Source organism: Lepidochelys kempii, chromosome 1 (assembly GCF_965140285.1).
Source record: "Lepidochelys kempii isolate rLepKem1 chromosome 1, rLepKem1.hap1, whole genome shotgun sequence".
Lineage (NCBI taxonomy): Eukaryota > Metazoa > Chordata > Testudines > Cheloniidae > Lepidochelys > Lepidochelys kempii.
In genome coordinates this window covers 339,310,063-339,331,678 of record NC_136380.1, presented here as the reverse complement: position 1 = coordinate 339,331,678, position 21,616 = coordinate 339,310,063, and the positions used below count along the sequence as shown (strand labels likewise).

The 21,616-nt window shown below is 40.7% G+C and overlaps 1 protein-coding gene across 5 annotated transcripts in view; it reads right to left on the bottom strand.

Annotated features, from left to right (window-relative positions):
* UPF2 (UPF2 regulator of nonsense mediated mRNA decay) overlaps window positions 1–21,616 on the bottom strand; it is a 132,867-nt gene that overhangs the window by 38,542 nt on the left and 72,709 nt on the right. For 4 of the 5 annotated variants that reach the window (XM_073328763.2, XM_073328766.2, XM_073328764.2 and 1 more), the window contains 6 exons: window positions 20,846–21,121; window positions 17,410–17,593; window positions 8,454–8,593; window positions 6,242–6,346; window positions 4,503–4,601; window positions 2,173–2,340 (listed from right to left, as the gene is read on the bottom strand). In XM_073328763.2, coding sequence (XP_073184864.1) covers window positions 2,173–2,340; window positions 4,503–4,601; window positions 6,242–6,346; window positions 8,454–8,593; window positions 17,410–17,593; window positions 20,846–21,121 — 972 coding nt within the window. Of the gene's footprint in view, window positions 1–2,172; window positions 2,341–2,388; window positions 3,945–4,502; window positions 4,602–6,241; window positions 6,347–8,453; window positions 8,594–17,409; window positions 17,594–20,845; window positions 21,122–21,616 lie in introns of those variants that run through there. The other variant, XM_073328768.2, reaches the window with a different exon arrangement.

The following is a 21,616-nucleotide window of genomic DNA, read 5'->3' as shown; positions in this document are numbered from 1 at the left end:
GGGAGTCAGAAGAGCTGTCTTCTGCATAGTCCAGAAGGGGGATAGACAAGGGTGGAGTACTAGGAAGTGTGTCTGTCCACATGGGTACCAGGGAACCACTAGCAATTGTTGATTGATTGAACGATAGATATCAATAACCAGTGGTTACTGATAATGTACTGGAGATAATTCTGGCTGTGATACTGGAAGTCTTGCTGAACTCAACAAGAGGGCACTCAGGTTCATCAGAGATGAATAAACTTCTGGAAAATCAAAACTGCTTCAGTACTAAGTGAATCTGTGCAGAAACTAGATGAGTCTCAGATGTAGGAGGTGCAGAGTGCAGATGTGGTGCAGAGTGCACTGTCAGCTGAATGACTGATCTGAGTACCGAAGCAGCAGCAGAGGTCTCAGATAGTACCATCTTTCTCAATACAGAATTTTTAGAGTCTCAGATACCTCAATCATATTTCAGTTACACCAAGGTACGTTTTGGTACCAGGTGATGGGTACCGTGGGTTTTAGAGGTACTTGAGAATTTCAGAGTAGAGGGAACCCTGGTACTGGGACCACTTGGAACCTTCACCTGGAGGTTTTTGGTACAGCTGGTCTCTCAGGGCCAGGTTCTTTTTGAGGAGATTTAGATAGCCTTTTGGCTGGAGACTTCACACTGTCCGTGCTGCAGATCTCTCCCGCACAGGTCTGGAAGGTAATCAAGGTGCAGAGGTTGGTGGGGAACTGTGGTCACTTCAAAACTGCTGTCGGAGGGTCTGAGGTAGAGGATTATTATTGTGATGTAGGATGGACAGAGGATTCAATCATAAGGAGACAAAACTTTATCTCCCTGTCTTTCCTGAAACATCCTTTGAATCCTGAGCAAACCTTACACTTTGATTGCATTTGAGTACCCCCTAAACAGCGGATACAGTGCGAGTGGCCATCACTAACTCGGAAGGACTCCCGGCAAGTGAGGCAAAATTTGAATCCTGCGGATTTAGGTATGCCCAAAGGAAAAGCAAAAGAAAGCTCCTTCAGCAAGGTGGGTTCTCACCTGAAGGGAGTGTGGGGAAGGGGAGAGGCTAAAAGCCTAAGTTTATAGGGAAAAAAAACAACAAAACTAAACAAATATAAAACATATACAAACCTAAACTAATATAGGTAAATTAACGACCAAGAGCAAGTGAAGTAAGTGGCTGCACAAGTGGGCACCACTAGATCCTCCGCCTTACGCCAAGGAAGTTGAGAAGAAATGGAGTGTGGTTTGTCAGCCGCAGCCCTATACATCCTTGGTATGGGTCATGAGGATACCTAGGATGTATACCTACCGCTGCAGAAAATCTCTGATCGAAGGTGCATAGGATGCATGCGTACCTCAAGTGGAGCAGCCATAGGGACATTATTCAAGGAAGTGCATATAAGTGTGTATTATTTTGTCTACATTTGTGTTTCTTGTACTATTAAATAAAGAGCAATGGTCTCTTAGAATCTTGTGCTATGTCTTTATGCTTATACTATCAATATGCCCCTGAAGAAGAAAATGGTAAAAGTGCCCACATGGCTGGACTTCTAGGAGAGGACATGCTTAAGCTCCCAGGAAGTTTAAAAGGTCAGCACTGGTCCCTAGTGATTAGGCAGTTGAACTGCAGTGCCTCAGCTCTCAGAAGAGGGTGCTAGACAGAGGATTTACACCCTGAAAGCATGCTCAGGAATGCCAAGCCGGGGCAGTGCCTGGACTTGCGTTTAGATTCTGGAGGCTTACAGCACCTGGGGCCTAATGAGATGGATCTCATCAGCAGTCTGGTGAGTGTGCAAGAGTGGGATAGATCTGCGACAATCCCTTGAGTATATTACTCCTGTTGCTGATGTTAATCATGCTGTCTTTCCAAGTTCCAGTGGCATCTTATAACGCCATGGATTCAAATTCCCAGCTGCCAGTTAAACTGCGCCTGTACTTTGTATACATAACAAACATTGCTCAGCATCTCTCTTTGGTCTAATTAGAGAACTTAATATAAAAACAAATAAAGGTATAAAGTGGTCCTCTCCGACTCCTAGTAAGAATTTAGAATTCCAGGGAGTTCCCATCAACAGAACAGAGGACTGCATCCCACTGTAAGAAATAAAGATGAAGAAACCAAACTCTTTAAGTTATGACAAAGGAAAATGTTTACTTACATCCATATAATCCCTTACCTGCTGTTTGTTGCCTTTTCGAGTTAACATGACAAATGGCATTGTGTCTCCCAACTCTGATTCTCCTTCCCCACTACCCAAAGGTGGACCCTTCTTTAGCTGACTCTTGAGATGCAGAGGAATAGCAACATCCAGCTGATGAACTTTCACAGATTCTCCACTCCGTTGCTAAAGAGAAAGGGGATGCAAAATGCTCTAGGCAATCAAATTCTGAAAATATGAAAGCTTTGTTGTTTTCACAATTCATTTTTCATAAAAAATGTAAATTACCTTCTAAAATAACAGAGCTATATACATGTGTACAGTCTCATTAAAATGTATTGTTTCCTTCCGAGTTGCTACACTTCTTACCCTCTTATATTCATTACGTAGAATTGAGAACATTGCAGAATGTTAATTTAGAAAACAACAACAAGGAAATATACTCAATTTTAAGGGATTTGTGAATGATTTTTTAAATTAAAGAAACAATTCAACTAAAATTGGATATAGTAAGATTAGTAATTCTGGATTCAGATTTTTTTGTAATATTCCCGTTACTCTATTCTTGATACAGTGCTTGCAACAGATTACCAAATTATTCTCCAGATGTCATTTGTTTTGTTTTTATTTTAGCCATTGATATGCTATGTAAATTCAAATGGCAGCAACATTTATAATGCTTAACATCCTATGTAGGGATAATCACATGATGCATAAAGCCAAAAATGTGTCTGTGTCATTGGCTTTATCTTTATTGAGCAGTCAGTTGAAAGAATCAGTCAGCATCTCCAGATATTTATTGGGCAGAAGAAAACAATTTACAGCTGCTTTATTAAAAGCAATTTTCCTCCAGCCATACTACTTCCATTCCTTAATCACTGATTCTTGAAACAGTACTTGAGCTCATTTTATAGAGTTCCTACATAATCAGTAATTGCTCCTTCCAGTGTCCACGGAAATTTCCATCCTTCCACAGCAGTCACTAAGAAATTCAAATGAGGTTAAGGCATTATTTTCTACTCTGGCCCAGGCTCTGTTTTCTCAAAATGGCCACTGCCTTATCTGTAATTTTAAAAATGCTTGTATTGCATCCCTCTACTGACAGATTCAACATATTTAATTTATCAAATACATCAATTAGGTATGCCACAATAAATCGCCAATGCTCGTCTGGAACTAGTTTCTGCATCTTCACCTTCCAGAAATACAAATCTCATTTCTGAGCTTTAAAAAATAACCAGCTCAAAACTTTTCCCCTTGACATGAATTTTAGAAAAGAAAAAAGAAAAAGTATCTATTTGCACTCAGAACACATCCCCAGTCACAAGTCATATTGAAAATATCTGGAATTGAGTGTTCCGACAATAGAAATAATATAATTTAGCAGTTTTACAGCATTTGACAAGGTTGCGTTATGTTCAGGAAACATTTTTTGTATTGAAATTTACTTTACGAAAGTGGGTGAACAGATTTGACTCTTGTTAAAAGCCCACTTATGATGCCTGTTTTAGAAGATGCACCGTCAGCAAAGAATCAATCACGTCCCACTGGATGTTACAAGAGTGAAAACTTACTCCCTAGCAGCATGTCTGGATTAGTCTGTATAATAAAATACCTCCCTGAAATATCACTAGCATTCAAAGAAACAAGTATAAACTATAACTTCCGCCACTCCAGCAACATCAGTAGGCTCATCAAGAAGACATGAGAATTCCTTTGTGTATCTTCTCAGTCAATTAGGACGGCACCATCCAAAGGCCAATTCATCTATGTGGTGTCTGGCAGTACTACTGGAAGAGCAGAAGCAATTTAATATTGCCTTTTAATCTAAACTTCACAATTAATAATCAGGATATTATCAAACAGCAGACCCAAGACTGAATCTTGGATTATCTCTCCCTTCCTGAGCTGGCAGGATGGGTGCATCTCAGAAGCACACCTGCTGGTCAGTAAAGCACAGGATTAATAGAGCTCCATTTAGCACTCAGAGCTGCAGGATATTTGTAACGACAGGAGAAGGAGTAAAGATTAAGGGGGAAAGGGAGGCTTTTGTGAAAGCACAGGATTGAGCCAAACCACCCCAGCATACAAGACTGATTTTCATGACTGTTCTTCCCAAAAGGCCCCTACCTAGGAAGCTGGGCAGAAGGACTTGTATAAAAAAAAAGGCCGCACAGCAGTTGTGCAGAATTAAGAAAACCTAGCACTGAAGGATGGCAGCCAAAAACAGAGTATGAAAAAACACCCACATCCCATGGTGCAAGCAGCTCCATGTTAACCACTTATTTCAGAATCAACTATGCAGTAAAGGTGCTTATTTAATCTAAGACGATAACAAGGACTAATACCTGAAGATTCTCCAGCATCATTTTATCCAATGCCTGAATGAAGTCCTCGTCCTCTACACAAGGAACATGTTTAAGTCCTCCTCCTTTAATCATTACTTCCTGGTTTAGAAGACAAATATTTTGTTACATTAATTTCAGCAGTAGTGAAGTTCAGGATGGATCCGAATTACTAAGAAAATTACTCTGCTTGCATCTCTGACAAAATTTGTCATGGGTTTAGTTTAAAAAAAATTGCTGAAGGAAAAAAATGTTAGAATGGATTTGCCCAGTTTAGGAATTTTGGTGTTTACTGCTCTAATGCTTACTAACATTGATCACTGCCTAAAAACTGATTATCTGCAATATGTTACAATACAGTTGGCACATTGATTTGTACTTATTTTAGATATCATGACTACAATATATACAAAATAATATTCTCTCCCCATCTGCAACTGCAACTAATTGATTTGGCTGTATTTCTTAGATTGGGAAATTAGAAAGCTTATTCAGAGGGGACTGCCCATAAATATTTGTAAAGCACACACATATAGCAGGTACTACTGTAAATAATAATCATCATCTATTCATGGGACAGCTGATGTAAGGGTGCACTGATGCAATGAGACCCTAGTTAGTTATCTACAGAGAGGCTTTGTGGTTGTTTGGCATATAGTTCTTGAGAACACATTTTAGTCTATGATAATTTTTATTCTTTTTAAGCGGAACAAAATTGTAGACCTAACAATATGAAACAAGACACTCAGCTCAGTGGGGGGCCAACTGGTTCTGCCTCTGCACCACCATCCAGTAAAGCAGCAGCAGAATGTTGCAAGACCAACAACCTCAGTAGTCTCTGCTGAATCTCTTGCATAACATCCTCCTTCCCACTCTCCAACAGCTGAATGACCTCCTTGGGTGCCTTCTCTGGGCTAAAGGCTCTCTTTCATTAATGTCAGAACAGCTGACTAATACTAAGCAAGTGCCATCACCCAAGAGACACTGGCATCAAAGGCCGTCTATATAGGTCCTCATTCTCTATCACACCTGTTTCCGCCTCTGGCAATGCTTCTGCTTGTTTCCATGATCCAAGTGACTGTGTCATTTGGTGCGTCTTTTTGATCTGAATGGAGGTAATCAGAATGTAACACAGCAAATACCTCAATATGCTACTTTTTCAGATGTTACCACAGCACATCTGTTTTGGGGTGATCATTCCCCATCTTACTATTAGACCACACTCCAGGCACACAGCTGGATGACCAGGTTTGATGTGGTTGCTTTCGATAGTGATGTAACAACACACCCCCATCATTTCTTCACTGCTGCTTTTTGTTTGTTTGTCCTGCTTCCTTATTACAATTCTGTGACACGAAGGAGAATCTACTTTACCATGTCAATTTGCTATTAGTTACCTCAATAGCATGTCAAAACTTCCCTTTTTTCTAGCAGTCCACTCAGTGTTTTCACAATGGCTATGCAATCTCTTCCAATGTGAATGAGTATTTTCATGATTACTTGTGACACTTTCACTTTCCTAAGAGTCTTGTAAGTAAAATTGTTTGTATGAATGTCTGTGAAAAGCAAACATTAAGGGGTTGCAAATGTCAAACTGAACTTGTTTTTGTCTGAAAGAACATCTGTGAATATTTTTAGTGTATGTCCCCTAATCTCTAATGAGCATTATCTGCTAAAAATATTCAGTCAAGAAAACTGAGCATGTAAAACCAGTCTCATTATTCAAAAGCAGTGGCACATACTGTGTTCTCTTCATCAGTTTCATTTTCCTTATTGGAGTCTGTGAGGTAATCAGTATTCTCTTCCTCTTCTTCCTCACCCTCCTCATCGTCATTGTCTGAGCACTCCTGAAATAGCATATTTAAAGTTTAAATTTTAATGACATGCTACATTTTAACATAATTTAATGAGAGAAACATTAAGTGCATTCACTATTTACAGCCCCCCTCAGTGCCATGAAATGTTGTATAATCGATTGATTGATCTTTGATCACAACATGCAATGTAGTCTGCTTCGAATGATAATGCCATGCCATCTAGCGACAGTTAGCGATCAGTTTTTGAATACTCATCTTACTGTCACACTAACCCTTGATCTGCCCTATGCCTGGGTCCTCATGTTGTTTCCAAAACTTGTTCTTTATTGAACAAGTTACATTTTCCCCAGTGAGACTGATCTGAAAGCAGACTAATTTTTTATTAGACAAGCTGTTTTATGCAGTGTTGCTGAAGCTGTGTTGGTCCCAGGATATTAGACAGACAAGGTGGGTTAGGTAATATCTTTTACTGGACCAAAAAGAGACACACAAACTTGGAGAGAGAAACGAACTTTGAGCTACATTAAGCCACAGAAGTTAGAATTTTCAAGATCACATATATTAGCATATTGCACACTTGCTTTTGTATTGGCTATATCAATTTGATTCAAAAGATTACTGAAGCAGTAATGAAGACTGACACGATCCCAATGCTTCTTATTATCCATATTACACAGGAAAAATGATGAACAGCACAATGTGCCTCTTGCTTCCTTTAGTTTTGGTCTTTTATATGATAGTTAATGCATCTGCTCCAATAACTGGTATAGGAGATGGTACAAAAATAGCTTTATATTTACAGATTAATAGCTATGCTGAGAGGTAGCATGAGAGGAGGGGAGGAAAGGATAGCTCAGTGGTTGGAGCATTGGCCTGCTAAACCCAGGGTTGTGAGTTCAATCCCTGAGGGGGCCATTTAGGAATCTGGAGCAAAAATTGGGGATTAGCCCTGCTTTGAGCAGGGGGTTGGACTAGATGACCTCCTGAGGTCCCTTCCAACCCTGATATTCTATGATTCTGTTGGGCAGAGCACAGGGTTGTGGACTGAGGACAGCACTGAGTTCTAACCCTTCCTCTGCCACTATTTCCTTGTGGACTGAGGACAGCACTGAGTTCTAACCCTTCCTTTCCACTATTTCCTTGGGAAAGTCTCTTGAATGCTCGGTGTTCACTTTTCCACACATGTAAAATGGGGATATTATTGCCTACCTTCCGAGGGGTGTTGAGGGACATTATTAAGGGCCCTTTTTGCATAACCTGAGCAAATGGATTTTTGTACAGGGACTCTCCATAGAAGCTAGGAGGTAGAATCCTTCCCTCCATGAAGCACAAGCAGAACTGGTAACTCCACAGCACATAGGGTTTAGAATCCCACCTAAACATTCTCTCTACAACTAGGGCCCTGTGCACAGCAGAGCAATGCTGCATCAACTGACTTCGAGGCTTTATGCAGGCCTACCACAAGGTTTAGGCCCGGGTTGGGCAAATTACGGCCCACGGGCCGAATCCGGCCCCTCTGGGCTTTGGATCTGGCCTGCAGGATTGCCACCCCCGCGGTGCAGCAGGCCCCGCTCTGCTCCAGGAAGCGGCCGGCATCACGTCCCTGCAGCCCTGGGGGGAGGAGGGGGCTAGAGGGCTCTGTGCACTGCTCTTGCCTGTGGATACCTCCCTGGAAGCTCCCATTGGCTGGGAATGGGGAACTCCCTGCCCTGAGCCCCCTGCCTGCACTCCAACCGCCTACGGCATCCAAACCCCTCCTGCCCCCCAAACCCCTGCCCTGAGACCCCTCAGGCACTCCTCCCTGCACCACTGCTCTGAGCCCCTTCCCACACTGTGCACCCCCACCCCTTTCCCTGATCCCCCTCATACGCCGCACACCCCTCCTCTGCCCCAACCCCTTGCCCTGAGCCCCTTCCTGCTCACCGCACCCCCTCCCACACCGCACATTCCCTACTGCACTCCAACCCCCTGCCCCAGCCCTACATTCATGGCCCTGCATGCAATTTCCTCACCCAGATGTGGCCCTTGGGCCAAAAAGTTTGCCAACCCCAGTTTAGGCCTTTATGGTTTGCAAAATGCTAAGTATTTTTCCTTCTATGTAAGAATAGTGCAAAACAAGGTAAATGAATGTGATCACCTCTTCCTCTGGCTCATTTACTTCACTTTCATTTCCAGACTGTTCTTCTGTCTCTGCTCCACCTTCCTCCTCCTCTTCCTCTTCTTCCAGATTCTCTCCTTCCGTCATAGAATCTTTTGAATCTTTGTCATTCACAATGCCTGAGAGTTGAAAAATAGGAAGGGATTAGGAATAGAATGTGTTAGACAGGAAGCAATCTTTTGCTGTGGCATCACATTAAAAATACTGCACTGATGTATGACAGTTTGAAAAACCCAACCCTAGTAAATGCTGACTAAAGTATTATGCAGGACTAGTGATTAAGTCTTGAATGATATATGTATTTATAATTGTATAAGGTATTTCTTTCTGAGCAAAATCGTAAGAGAAAATGGTTTCAAAACAACTCAAGAAAGAATTTTTACTGGGAACATTTAGGAATTTCCACAGAACACCGATCAAGTAAAGAAGTGTTACATCTCAAAATATCTTTGAAATTTCTTCAACTCCCCTGTACTACATTTTGAAGGCTACATTAAAATGACACAAACATCTTAGATGCTGTACATAAAATGCCAGATGCTGGATGTTATTGGATCTCTGCAGTGTGATTTTCAGTATTCTGGGAGATTTATCAAGAACTGTACAGACTGTTTAAGAAACACTTCAGAGCATGTAGTGAAAATTCCTACAACCTGTATTAGAAACTCTCAATTCTCAATTTATGGCACTACATCAAACAAAACCACAGTAAACATTTTTGTTGTTACTGTGATTTATTATAAAATGAAACTCAGTACATTTCATAACTCTGGACAAAACATTTAGCCTGTTTATAATAGATTCTTGTAAAACAAACTGTTTTTTGTTTCCCTAGTAAGGTCCTGAGATCCTGCATTTGAGTATGTATGGGCAAATCCTGCACCCTTCCCAAAGCAGTCACCTAATGTCCCTATCATACTGTAGAGAGGAATACTTCAAAGGGTCCCAGCTCATCTTACCATCTTCTCCATTAACAGACTCATTGTCTCCATCCCTGTTAAGTCTACTTTGTCTTCGGTTTTTGTTTTGTATTATTTTGACAAGACAACCAACTCACTAATGCTCCGATTTCTTCATGAAATTATCCTTCAATTTGATCTGTTCTCTTAGTTATATTGTTTCCTTTAAATAATTACAAGTGTATTTTAATTTTGGTTTGAATAATTTTGGATTATCCCAGACCCTGCTACTATGTCACTAAATATTCTGTGATATAATTTCAATTCTCCTTTATGGAATCAGACCCCATTACACATTATCAGATCAGAAAATGCAGCAGGTATATTTCAGCTTACAATTTAGTCTTAGAAATAGTTAAACTATTAATAAAAAACATATGAGAATTGAGTATGGCTCTGAAATATGGAAAAACAAGGTAATTTATTTTTGAAAAAAATCTTGCTAAAGCTAAGCCATCCACTACAAAAATGGACAAGCTTCTAGCACAAAGTACTCTTTCATACATACTTTAAATTTTTTCATTAATCCACAAAACCACTTTATACTCATGGGGATTGTGGTTTGAGCTAGCAGAGAATGATATTGATGCTAGCCTTGCCCAACACAGAAGATTTCAGCCAATGATTTTTCAAAGATACCCTTCAAAACTGATGTAGTCAGTACACAGTACCTTATTCATAGTTTAAACTATATGACCCATACAGTTAGGTTAGTTATTCTGGAGTGCAAAGAAAGAACTAATTTCCATTCTCCAAGAACTTTGAGTAGCTACTTTTGTTTCTTATTACAGCAACCAATGCTTCAATCTACTGCAGCAAGTTTGGGCTCATTTTCATAACTGTGGAAACCTGAGCTGGGGACAAATTTTTGTAGCAAGAGAGATTTTTGCTTCTATGGGCCATCATGAGTGCATTAAATTGGGGCTTCAACACAGACCAACAATGATCAGCTCAGTACAGACTACCCCAAATGCAACTGTATTGGCTATGTCCATGAATCCACTGCAGAAATATTATTCACATTGCTCCTTTAATCATTATCCATGAGTTGTGCTATAAGTCATGAAAAGTTACAAGGAAGCATTTTGAAAATCTGATGGCCAGGCTTTGTTAGAAAGATCTGTGTAGCCTTCAATCTACAGATCACTAGAAAACAAGTGCGGTGCCTTTTCCTTGTTTCAGTTCTATAACTCAAAGTAGACAAATGTTAACCTACTCTAGTTTATTGTATAACATCAATTTGCTGGTCGGCTGTTAGACACTTCACTGATAACAGATTTATTTTAAGTGTCCTAAAACAGGTCATGCAGTAACTTTTGCGATTTTACAGACACATCAGTTTAATAATATAAATCTATACCAGTAGCATGACAACAAAATACTAGGGCTTCAGAGCACTTCTCTACTCAAATGCTTATATTAAACAATGCAATATTTCATACAAGAGGATCCAGTACTCCCTTGAATTAAAAAACAAAACACATTCTTAGGTGAGCTGCTCAGATACAGTCTTAATGGCGGCCATGTGAGGTACTTAGATCAAACTTGGCAATGCTGATGTATACAATTCTTATCTACTAAGATTTTCTAAATGAACAGTGATTTTGGGAACCCCATGTTTTTTTCAGTACCCAACTGGAGACTTTAAAAGGACCTGAGTTTCAGAAAGCGCTGAGCACCCGCAATCAGCCAGGGTCTTTTAAGGGGTCTTGGACAGGGCACCCAATATCATAAGTCACTTTAGAAAATCTGGACCTAAGTCCTGAATAAGACATTTAAATTTGCCAAATCTCAGTAATGCTATTAATACTAGGGTATTGTTTTGTACTTCGTGGAGTTTGACTCAAGTTCTGCTCATGCATACACACTCCCTTCCTGCCAATTCCAGAGGCTCCAAGCTATCAATCTTCCTTTCTAATGATGAACTGGACACAACTCCCCTCAGAACTAATGGACTGATGCTGAATCACAAAGGTATTCTTAAGGAGGACATGAGAGTATGGTCTTTCAGCTGCACTTCAAACCCATACTGGCTGAAGGAGCAAGTATGAAAACCTGGGTTTCCATGGACAGATTACTCAAGAACGGTAACACTTTTAAACAGCACCTGAAGTTTAATGAAAAGAAATATATTTAAAGCTGTTCCAGTTTCAAACCCCAACATCCATTTACATTGGATGAGTTAACAATCAAGGAGAGCAAGAGTTGAGACTGAGGAGTGAGCACTGGAAAAGGTATCTTTAGAGAGAAGAGAACTGTGTAGGGCAGAGGTCGGCAACCTTTCAGAAGTGATGTGCCAAGTCTTCATTTATTCACTTTAATTTAAGGTTTTGCGTGCCAGTCATACATTTTAACATTTTTTAGAAGGTCTCTCTCTATAAGTCTATATATTATATAACTAAACTATTGTTGTATGTCGTATTGTCGTAAAATTAAATTAAAATGCTGATCTTATGCCACCGGTCCGCTCAGCCCGCTGCCAGCCTGGGGTTCCGTTCACCTAGGCCGGGAGCAGGCTGAGCGGGGCCTTTGGCCGGGACCCCGGCTGGCAAGGGGCCAGCAGCCAGAACCCCAGACCGGCAGCCAGCGGTCTGGGGTTCCGTCTGCCGGCTCCTGCCAGCCAGGGTCCTGGCTACTGCCCTGCTCAGCCCGCTGCCGGTCTGGGATCCCAGCCCTGCCCACACAGAGTGGGTACCTACCTTCTCTCTGGTTCTAGCCCATTCTCTTCCTCTCTCTGCACGGAGCTGAGGGTGGGAATGCACTGAGAACAGGGCTGGGGGTGAAGGAGCAGGAGCTAGAATGAGGGAGGGGGCTCAGGGTTGGGGTTTGGGCGTGGAGTGCTTACCTGGGCAGCTCCCATTTTGTGCGAGGGGTGCACGTAGGAATGTGGTGGGGGGGAAGAGTGCAGGAGCTCCCGTTTGGTGCTCAGGGTGGGGGTGAGAATGTGGGGGGTGCAAGAATCAGGACATGGGGTGTGGGGGGGACTGGGTATGTGTGGAGGGTGCTGGAGGAAAGGCTGGGGATGTGGAGGGGGTGCAAGGGTCAGCGCAGAGGGCTGGGAGGTGTGTATGAGGAGTGCCGGGGTCAGGGCAGAGGGCTGGGGGTATGTGAGGAGGGTGCAGGAGTCAGGGAATGGGGTGTGGGGGATGCAGAAGTCAGGGCAGGGGGTGTGTTAGGAGGGTGCAGGAGTCAGGGCAGGGGGTTGGGGGGAGTGCAGGGGTCAGGGCAGGAGGCTGGGGTGTGTGGGGTCAGGGCAGAGGGTGTGTGAGGGGGGTGCAGGAGTCAGGGCATGGCATGGGGGGCTGGGGGGTGTGAGGAGGGTGCAGGAGTTAGGGCAGGGGGCTGGGAGTGTGTGAGGGGGGTCAGGGCAGGGGGCTAGAGATGTGGGTGTGGGTGCTCCCAGCCCCTTGCCCAGAGCGGCTCACGGCAGGAGGCGATATGCCCTGATTCCACCCCTCTTCCCCAAGGCCCTGTCCCCACCTCTTCTCCGCCTCCTCCCCGGGCAGCTGCGGCTTCTCCCCCTCCCTTGCAAGGGCCGTCAGCTGATGGGTGGCAGGGAGGGAGAGGAGGAGGGGCAGGACCCCAGCACGCTGCGGGGACGGGGGAGCTTGCCTGCCCTGCAGCAGCAGCCGGCAGGAGCAAGCTTCTTCACCCTGCCCCCACGGTGCAGGGGGAGGGGGGCGGAGAAGAGCGGGCTGGGGCAGGCAGGATTTTTAATGGCACACTGCTGCCTGCTGGGGTCCGGCCTGGATTCGGCAGCGGGCTGAGCTGGGGCCGGCAGCTGGGACTTGGCTGGCAGCAGCGTGCCATTAAAAACTGGCACGCATGCCATAGGTTGCCGACCCTTGGCGTAGGGGATACTGGGCCTAAGGAAGGTATGGGCAGAGGTAAAGGGAATGTGATTAGAATGGGAGAAAGGGTGATGAGAGCAAAGAGTACTACTAGTTTTTGCTTCCATATCAGCCTATTTAGAGAGCAGCCAACCCATCCGACCAGTGAAATCCTTTTAACTAGCATCTCCACCACATAAAAAAAACCTGGTAATAACGGTGTGAGAGCAGGTAGCGGCAATCTTCCCTCTATCATACTGATCCAGTGCCAAGCAGAGATGTTAGAGGAGCACTCTACTTGCTCGACTTGCTATCATACGAACAAGAAATATAATAGACGTCCTAGCCACTTGTGATCACTTCAAATCACAAGCCGGTTTTGCTAGAGTAGGACTATTAACCTTTTAGTCTTGATTAAATTTCCATTTTGGCAGTTACAATACACTCTGCTTGCTTAAATTTCTTTCCTACACAGTAATTTCAACTGGACACTATATTCTTCCTCACTACATGTCAAGCTGCTGCACCAAATTGTTAAAAGTTCATTTCCAACCATGTATTGGCTCCTCTTGTATGTGCATGTAAATAATTTGTAAAGTTCTTTCGGATGTCTTATTCTTATATTCATGCCACATATCTAGAGATAGATAGGCATGTGTGTGAAAGTACAAAATATTAACACAGGCTAGAACAGTGTCAAGTAAATAGTATAAAAAAAATCTGTCATATATCCATTTTAATTATCTGGAATCTTTACCGAACCTCAGAAATAAATCCACAGAAATACAAATCTGACAAAATTATTAAAATCGTGTAGGAACAGATTATGATTTGGAGTTTGGTCAGATCCCTCATTAAAACTATTCAAACAAAATATTTTCCAGTGAAAATATTTGCACCTATCATAATAGCTTTCAAAGATATGAACAGAGAAAGAGAGTAGGGTCCAGAAGATTCTTATCTATGTATAGTCATAACAGCAACGGATTAGCAACTATCCTACCATGTGTGTGTTCAACTGGGAACAAAAGATACTGGAAATCCAACACAGTTACTCATCCAATCGCAGCTTTAAAAATAACAACAGTGATCTGCCTGTCTGGTGCCAGAATGAACACAACGGAATGCCATTCCCCAAAACTGGCTCACTCACGCTCCAGGAATAAGGAGATCCCACTACTGTACTGGATGCAACCGATTTACAGAAAATGGTTCAGAGGCTGGAAATTACTTTTACATACAGAAGAAACTGCTGGGCATCTTTGAAAGGAATATATTAAAATGCATCTAATTAGTCATAATTTGCCTTTTTGGGTGAGTTAGAGATCATGAAAGCAGTAGTTTAGATCATGCCATGAGGAAGGGAAAAAATTTCACCTGAAATGGTTTCCATTCCAAATTGTTTTTTTCCTTTCTGATCATCATAACATATATAAGGAAATCAAAGTCTGATATTAATACTAAATTATATTTGAAGAATTTTAATTAAATGAATAGCACAGTGAACAAAATGCAAATTCCTCTTAAAAATAAAATTCAATGCATAATTTCTCCACATATTGACCCTTAAATTAAGGGATTACTTTGAGAACTGAACTGATTTAACTAGAAGTAGTGTGGATCAAGTTCTTGCCTAAAACACTTGCAAGTAAAAAAATCCACAAAAAAGCCTCTAGCAAAACAGGGCTTCCAATTAGAAATTAAAAATTATAAAATAAATCCATTCAACGACTGAATACATTAACAGCCAATGGCACTGCATAAAGATGTTTTTTTTTTTTAAATGCATCACTACCCTAGTGTTTCTAGATCTAAACATTAGGGAGTGTTTGGTCAATTGAGCTGTGGGGTCCCCATGGCTGGGTGTTTGCTCCTGATGCTAACTAATTTCAACACAGATAACTTTGGAGTGTTTCATAAATGTATACCACTGTAGTTGGAAGAAGAACAGGTTTACCTTTTAGTAACTCACAAATGCAGCACTAGTTTCCATATGCTTTTTAAATAAATCAGTCTATGAATCCAGTTTAATAGAAGCATAAAGAGAACAGAAGTAGTGTTTATATTTTGCATAAGTAAGGGAGGCACATTCTCATAGAGTAATTTCCTCCACTGAAAACTGTGAGCCTATTTATGAGCATTCCAAGGAAAACATAAAAGACTCAAGATGTTTGACAGTCAGCTTTCTAGAAATAGAGCTGTGGTCAGTAAACAGAATAGCAAACAGGTTCCCTTGTTTTATTGTAGTTCCAAACTATTCCAATTTGACAAGAATTGCTATTGCCATGCCTAACATAAGAGTAAGTCAACATGTGTCTTGGAAAATACAGGATTATACTGAACCTTTTCAACCCAGGGAATAAAGAATATTGTAACTCCACATGACAACTGTCATTTCTTCCTCTGATGCAGACCACCAGTAGCAATTCCTTGGTGACTTTTATCCTGCAGAACTTTTATGCATCCTGAAGGGAAGGATTTCTTCCAGAAAGCTATCTGTCAACCACTTCCTAAAGTCTCCTTGACTCATTGAAGTCTCTTAAAGAGTGACTTAGTTTGTCTCCAGATCTGCTTGCTACTTGCTAGATATTCCAAAAGTTCAAGCAAAAGTATTTTTTCTACTTTATTTCTGTAATACATCATTGTTAAAGACACTGTTAATCTCTCTACATAGCAAACATTGGAACACTCATGACACTTTGCAGGCCTAACTTTAAAGAAAAAGATACTAAGTGGTCAAGTTTACCCTTCCTAGAGTGCTGAAAAAGATGCCCAAAGCACCATTTTCCTCATCTATTTAAGTATTCACTGGAGACATGCTAACACCACACTTCTGTGGATGAAAAGAACTGTATATTTCAAAGCTCTTCCAATAGGTGGTTTAGTAAATAATTTTATCTCCATTTTATGGAATGGTGTAAATGAGAGTCAGAGAGATTTCATGAATTGCCGAAGGTGGCGTAGCAAAGTCAGGGATGTTACACAGATCTCGACACCCATCCCTATGCTTAGTCCACTGGAGCCCAGCTGCCCCTCTATATGCATTCATGAGTGTGCCTGTGGAAATACAAACAACAAATATACTAACACACTGCATTTCTGCAGTGTCTTTCCTTGAAGACTATCAAGATGGTTTTCAATCAATTTAAACTTGGTTCAATCAACTGCTAAGAGGCAGGTAATGCAGAAGGAAAACTGAATGAAAGGGGTCAAGGGAGTTGTCTAAGGTCACATGTCAAGACTGAGGAACAGAACTCAAATGACCCCTAGTTTCACATAATATCCACTAGCCCACATGAGTAGGCACAACTGTTCATTTCAATAACTGGATATTACAATACACATTTCATGCTTATTTGAATGCCTTGTTCTTAGGTTTGCCAACTTGGTAATATTTAAAAACCGGACACTCCAACAGAAGTGCCGGAATCAACCCTGTCCTGCCTCTTCCCCCGAGGCCCCACCCCTTCCCCATAGGCCCCATCCTTGTCCACTCCTCTTAACCCCTCCCCTGCATCACTCACTGCTCTTCCCCTCCTACCCTCACCTCCCGGGTCAGGACGGATTTTCCTGCAGAGCTGGGACCCAATGAAGGTAGGAGGTGGCCCCTGATGAGTAGGGGGCTGGAGCGGGTGATGACCTGGCACCTCCCTCACTAGTAGTAACCGCACATTGTGAGGTCCCCTTTTCGACCGGACTTTCCAGTCGAAAACCGGGCACCTGGCCACCCTACTTGTTCTAAAAGCCCAGTGTTTGACTGTAAGGGTCCCATATACCTTAAAGGAGTCCAGGTAATTGACCCAATGGATACGCTTCTGTGTGATGAGCTACTCAGCCACCAGGACTGCTGGATGCACTAAATACCGTATCAAATCAGCCAAAAGCTCTTGCGTACTGACAAAATTAGAGATGGTGGATTTCCTTTTCCTTTTACACCAGTCATCAGAAATAAAAACCACAATCACCTTCGTGTTTAGTGTTTCTTTAGGTACATCAAATTAATATATTTCCCAGATTCAGAACAGGTCAGGAAATCCATAAAAAGGTTAAAAACGCCTAAGGGTTAGTGAGAATAATAAATAAATAACAACAACAACAACAGCGTAAAAGACGAACAACTGGCTTTGCTGATATATTATTTCTTACCTAGTTTTATTAAGAATTCTCGTTCCAAGTCTTGTACCTGCCTGACGGATTCTTCCAGAGAATTGCAGAGTTTTATCTTTGGTCTCAGCAGTTCTAGGGTATCACTGATCATATAGTCAATGTCAATAGGAAACGGATGGTCTTTTGTCCAAACTTCCAAATTCTTCTTCCACCAAACATACCTCTGAAATACAAAACATCCTCACATTATATACATACTGTACTTCATGTTGACTGAAGCTATTTTACCAAGAAAAAAGACATTACCAAAACATTTTCTTTAATGTAGGAGCATACAAGTCACTAAAAACATACTAAAGTCATATATCTTGCTAAAACAGTTTGAAACAATTCGAACAAAATCCCTAAAATAAAAAAATCCATATGGAATCTTAAAGTGACAATCCAGATTTTAAATTACATAACCAAATGAATCATCTTTGGCAACTGACAATATTATCAAAAAAATGGATATAGAATGTAAATACCCTTTTTGTGGCAGATTCTTTCAATGAGAGATGGGCACCTACGTGTCCTTTGTGCATTTCAATTCTTGTACAAATGCAGCCATACAAATCATATTTATTTTTAAAAGGGAAGACATTTATCACCAAAATGTGAACATTAAAACTTCAGGTATCAGTGGGTGATGCTTCTATCAAAAGTATCATCATATTATGGGTTTCAGAGTAACAGCCGTGTTAGTCTGTATACAGCTTACAAAAGCTTATGCTCAAATAAATTGGTTAGTCTCTAAGGTGCCACAAGTACTCCTTTTCTTTTTGCATCATATTATGGAGATATGTAGCAAACCAGCACTACATTCATCTGTAAGATGCAAAGGAAATTCTACACTTATTTCTACAAGTGTATTTAAGGGCAGAATGAGAGAACAATGAGGTTGCGCAGGTGTATCTGAAGGCAGAGTATGATCAGCAAAACCTTTATTAATGGTGGTGATGTTCAAGCCAGAAAGAACTCAGTCTGACTTTCAGATTTTCAGGACTAACAGCAATCAGGAAAAAACATCTTTTAATTTTTAGACTGATCAAATTTGATATGTATTGACAGGGAACCCCATAATATGTTAAATAATCACTTCTTTAGTTTAACCACAAAGGAACTGAGTTAATATATATGCCATTTAGGGCTGTCGATTAATCGCACTTAACTCACGTGACTAACTCAAAAAAATTAATCGCAATTAAAAATATTAATCGCGATTAATCGCAGTTTTAATTGCACTGTTAAACAATAGAATATCAATTGAAATTTATTAAATATTTTGGATGTTTTTCTACATTTTCATATATATTGTATTCTGTGTATAATTGAAATCAAAGTGTATATTATTTTAATTACAAATATTTGCACTATAAAAATGACAAACAAGAAATAGTATTTTTCAATTCACCTCATACATAACTGCACTCAAAAATAGAACAATGTAAAACTTCAGAGCCTACAAGTCCACTCAGTCCTATTTCTTGTTCAGCCAATCGCTAAGACAAACAAGTTTGTTTACATTTAGAGGAAATAATGCTGCCCTCTTCTTATTTACAATATCGCCAGAAAGTGAGAACAGGCATTTGCATGGCACATTGGTAGCCAGCATATGCTAAACATTTACATGCCAGATATGCTAAACATTCGTATGCCCCTTCATGCTTCAGCCACCATTCCAGAGGACATGCTTCCATGCTGATGATGCTCATTAAAGGAATAATGTGTTAATTAAATTTGACTCAACTCCTTGGGGGAGAATCGTAAGTCCCCCGTGCTGTTTTACCTGCATTCTGCCATATATTTCATGTTATAGCAGTCTCAGATGATGACCCAGCAAATGTTAGGTTTCAGAGTAACAGCCGTGTTAGTCTGTATTCGCAAAAAGGAAAGGAGTACTTGTGGCACCTTAGAGACTAACCAATTTATTTGAGCATAAGCTTTCGTGAGCTATCCGATGAAGTGAGCTGTAGCTCACGAAAGCTTATGCTCAAATAAATTGGTTAGTCTCTAAGGTGCCACAAGTACTCCTTTCCTTCCAGCAAATGTTGTTCATTTTAAGAATATTCACTGCAGATTTGACAAAATGCAAAGAAGGTACCAATGTGAGATTTCTAAAGATAGCTATAGCACTTGACCCAAGGTTTAAGAATCTGAAGCGCCTTCCAAAATCTGAGAAGGAAGTGGTGTGGAGGATGCTTTCAGACGTCTTAAAAGAGCAACACTCTAATGCGGAAACTACAGAAACCTAACCATCAAAAAAGAAAATCAACTGTCTGATGGTGGCATCTGACTCAGATAATGAAAATGAACATGCGTCGGCCAACACTGCGTTGGATTGTTATCAAGCAGGACCCATCATCAGCATGGACGCATGTCCCTTTGAATGGTGGTTGAAGCATGAAAGGACATATGACTCTTTAGCGCATCTCGGATGTAAATATCTTGAGACGCCAGCTACAACAGTGCTATGCGAACACCTGTTCTCACTTTCAGATGATATTGTAAACAAGAAGCGGGCAGCATTATCTCCTGCAAGTTTAAACAAACTTGTTTGTCTGAGCAATTGGCTGAACAAGAAGTAGGACCGAGTGGACTTGCAGGCTCTAAAATTTTACATGGTTTTATTTTTGAATGCAGGTTTTTTTGTACATAATTCTACATTTGTAAGTTCAACTCTCATGATAAAGAGGTTGCACTACAGTACTTGTATTAGGTGAATTGAAAAATGCTATTTCTTTTATATTTTTACAGTGCAAATACTTTATTTTTTATTACAAGTGAGCACTGTACACTTTGTATTCTGTATTTTAATTGAAATCAATATATTTGAAAATGTAGAAAACATCCAAAAATATTTAAATAAATTGCACTCTATTATTGTTTAACAGTGCGATTAATTGCGATTAATTTTTTTAATCACTTGACAGCTCTAATGCCACTACTCCTCCACTGGAGTTATCTTTTAACTTCCCTGTTTTCCTTTTGTCCTTCGAAATTAAACTGAAAGATTAACACAAGCACTCTGAAGTCCACGAATGTTTCAGAATATTCTATGGCGTTACCATGGCAACATCCAGTTACATTTGACATTTTAATGCCATTTCAAGAATCTCTCTCATTAAAACTATGAACATCAGAAGGGATTTAAAAAATCATTACAGAGCTTGTAGGGTTCACACTCAGGCCTCAATTCAGCAAAGTATTTAAGTATGTGCTCAATTTAAGCATGTGAATAGTCCCAGGGAAGTCTACAGGACTGCTCATGTGCTTAAATTTAAACACATTTAAATGCTTTTCTGAAGCAGAGCCCAAAATATAAAAACCTAAATGTACAGATTCTAGATACTATATAGATAAATCTTTAGGACCATGCAAAGATACACCCACCACACAAAGACAATTTTAAACACAAAGTTAAATTTATTAATACCTGAAAGTACACAAGAAAGCAATCAAGCTTCCGTTTGCTGGAACCTCTGTCAAAATATTGCCCACAGGTATCAAGGATGGTGCAGACCAGTCTAATTCGGAAAAGATGTTCTGGAGGGTCCAGTGGACTAGCAGTACCATCAGGGTTCACACCAAATGATGTAAATGAATATAGAGTTCGAAATATTACAGCTGACTCTACCATTCGGTAATTGTAAAGTTCTCCCAAGAACTTGGCACTGCTGATCCGTCGCTGATTAAACTTTGGCTGGTTAACCTGAAACAAAACCCAATATTTACTAGTTTAATGCAGGACACACTTTTACTTTTATACATGTGGACACAATAGGAATTACTATAAGGAGCCTTACAGTCTCCACTACAGAAATGTAAACTAAAAAAGTATGTTTTTGCTTTAAATAATGTCGTCACTCCTTGATATAATTTGTTACAATAGATCCCAAAGATAACTCTGTTCTATCTGACAGGTTTCAGAGTAACAGCCGTGTTAGTCTGTATTCGCAAAAAGAAAAGGAGTACTTGTGGCACCTTAGAGACTAACCAATTTATTTGAGCATGAGCTTTCGTGAGCTACAGCATTCATGTATCCGATGAAGTGAGCTGTAGCTCACGAAAGCTCATGCTCAGATAAATTGGTTAGTCTCTAAGGTGCCACAAGTACTCCTTTTCTGTTCTATCTACATAACATATTACATAAATTTTAGCATACACAGTAGTGCAGATAGTCATAGAACTTGGCCAATCAATAGAT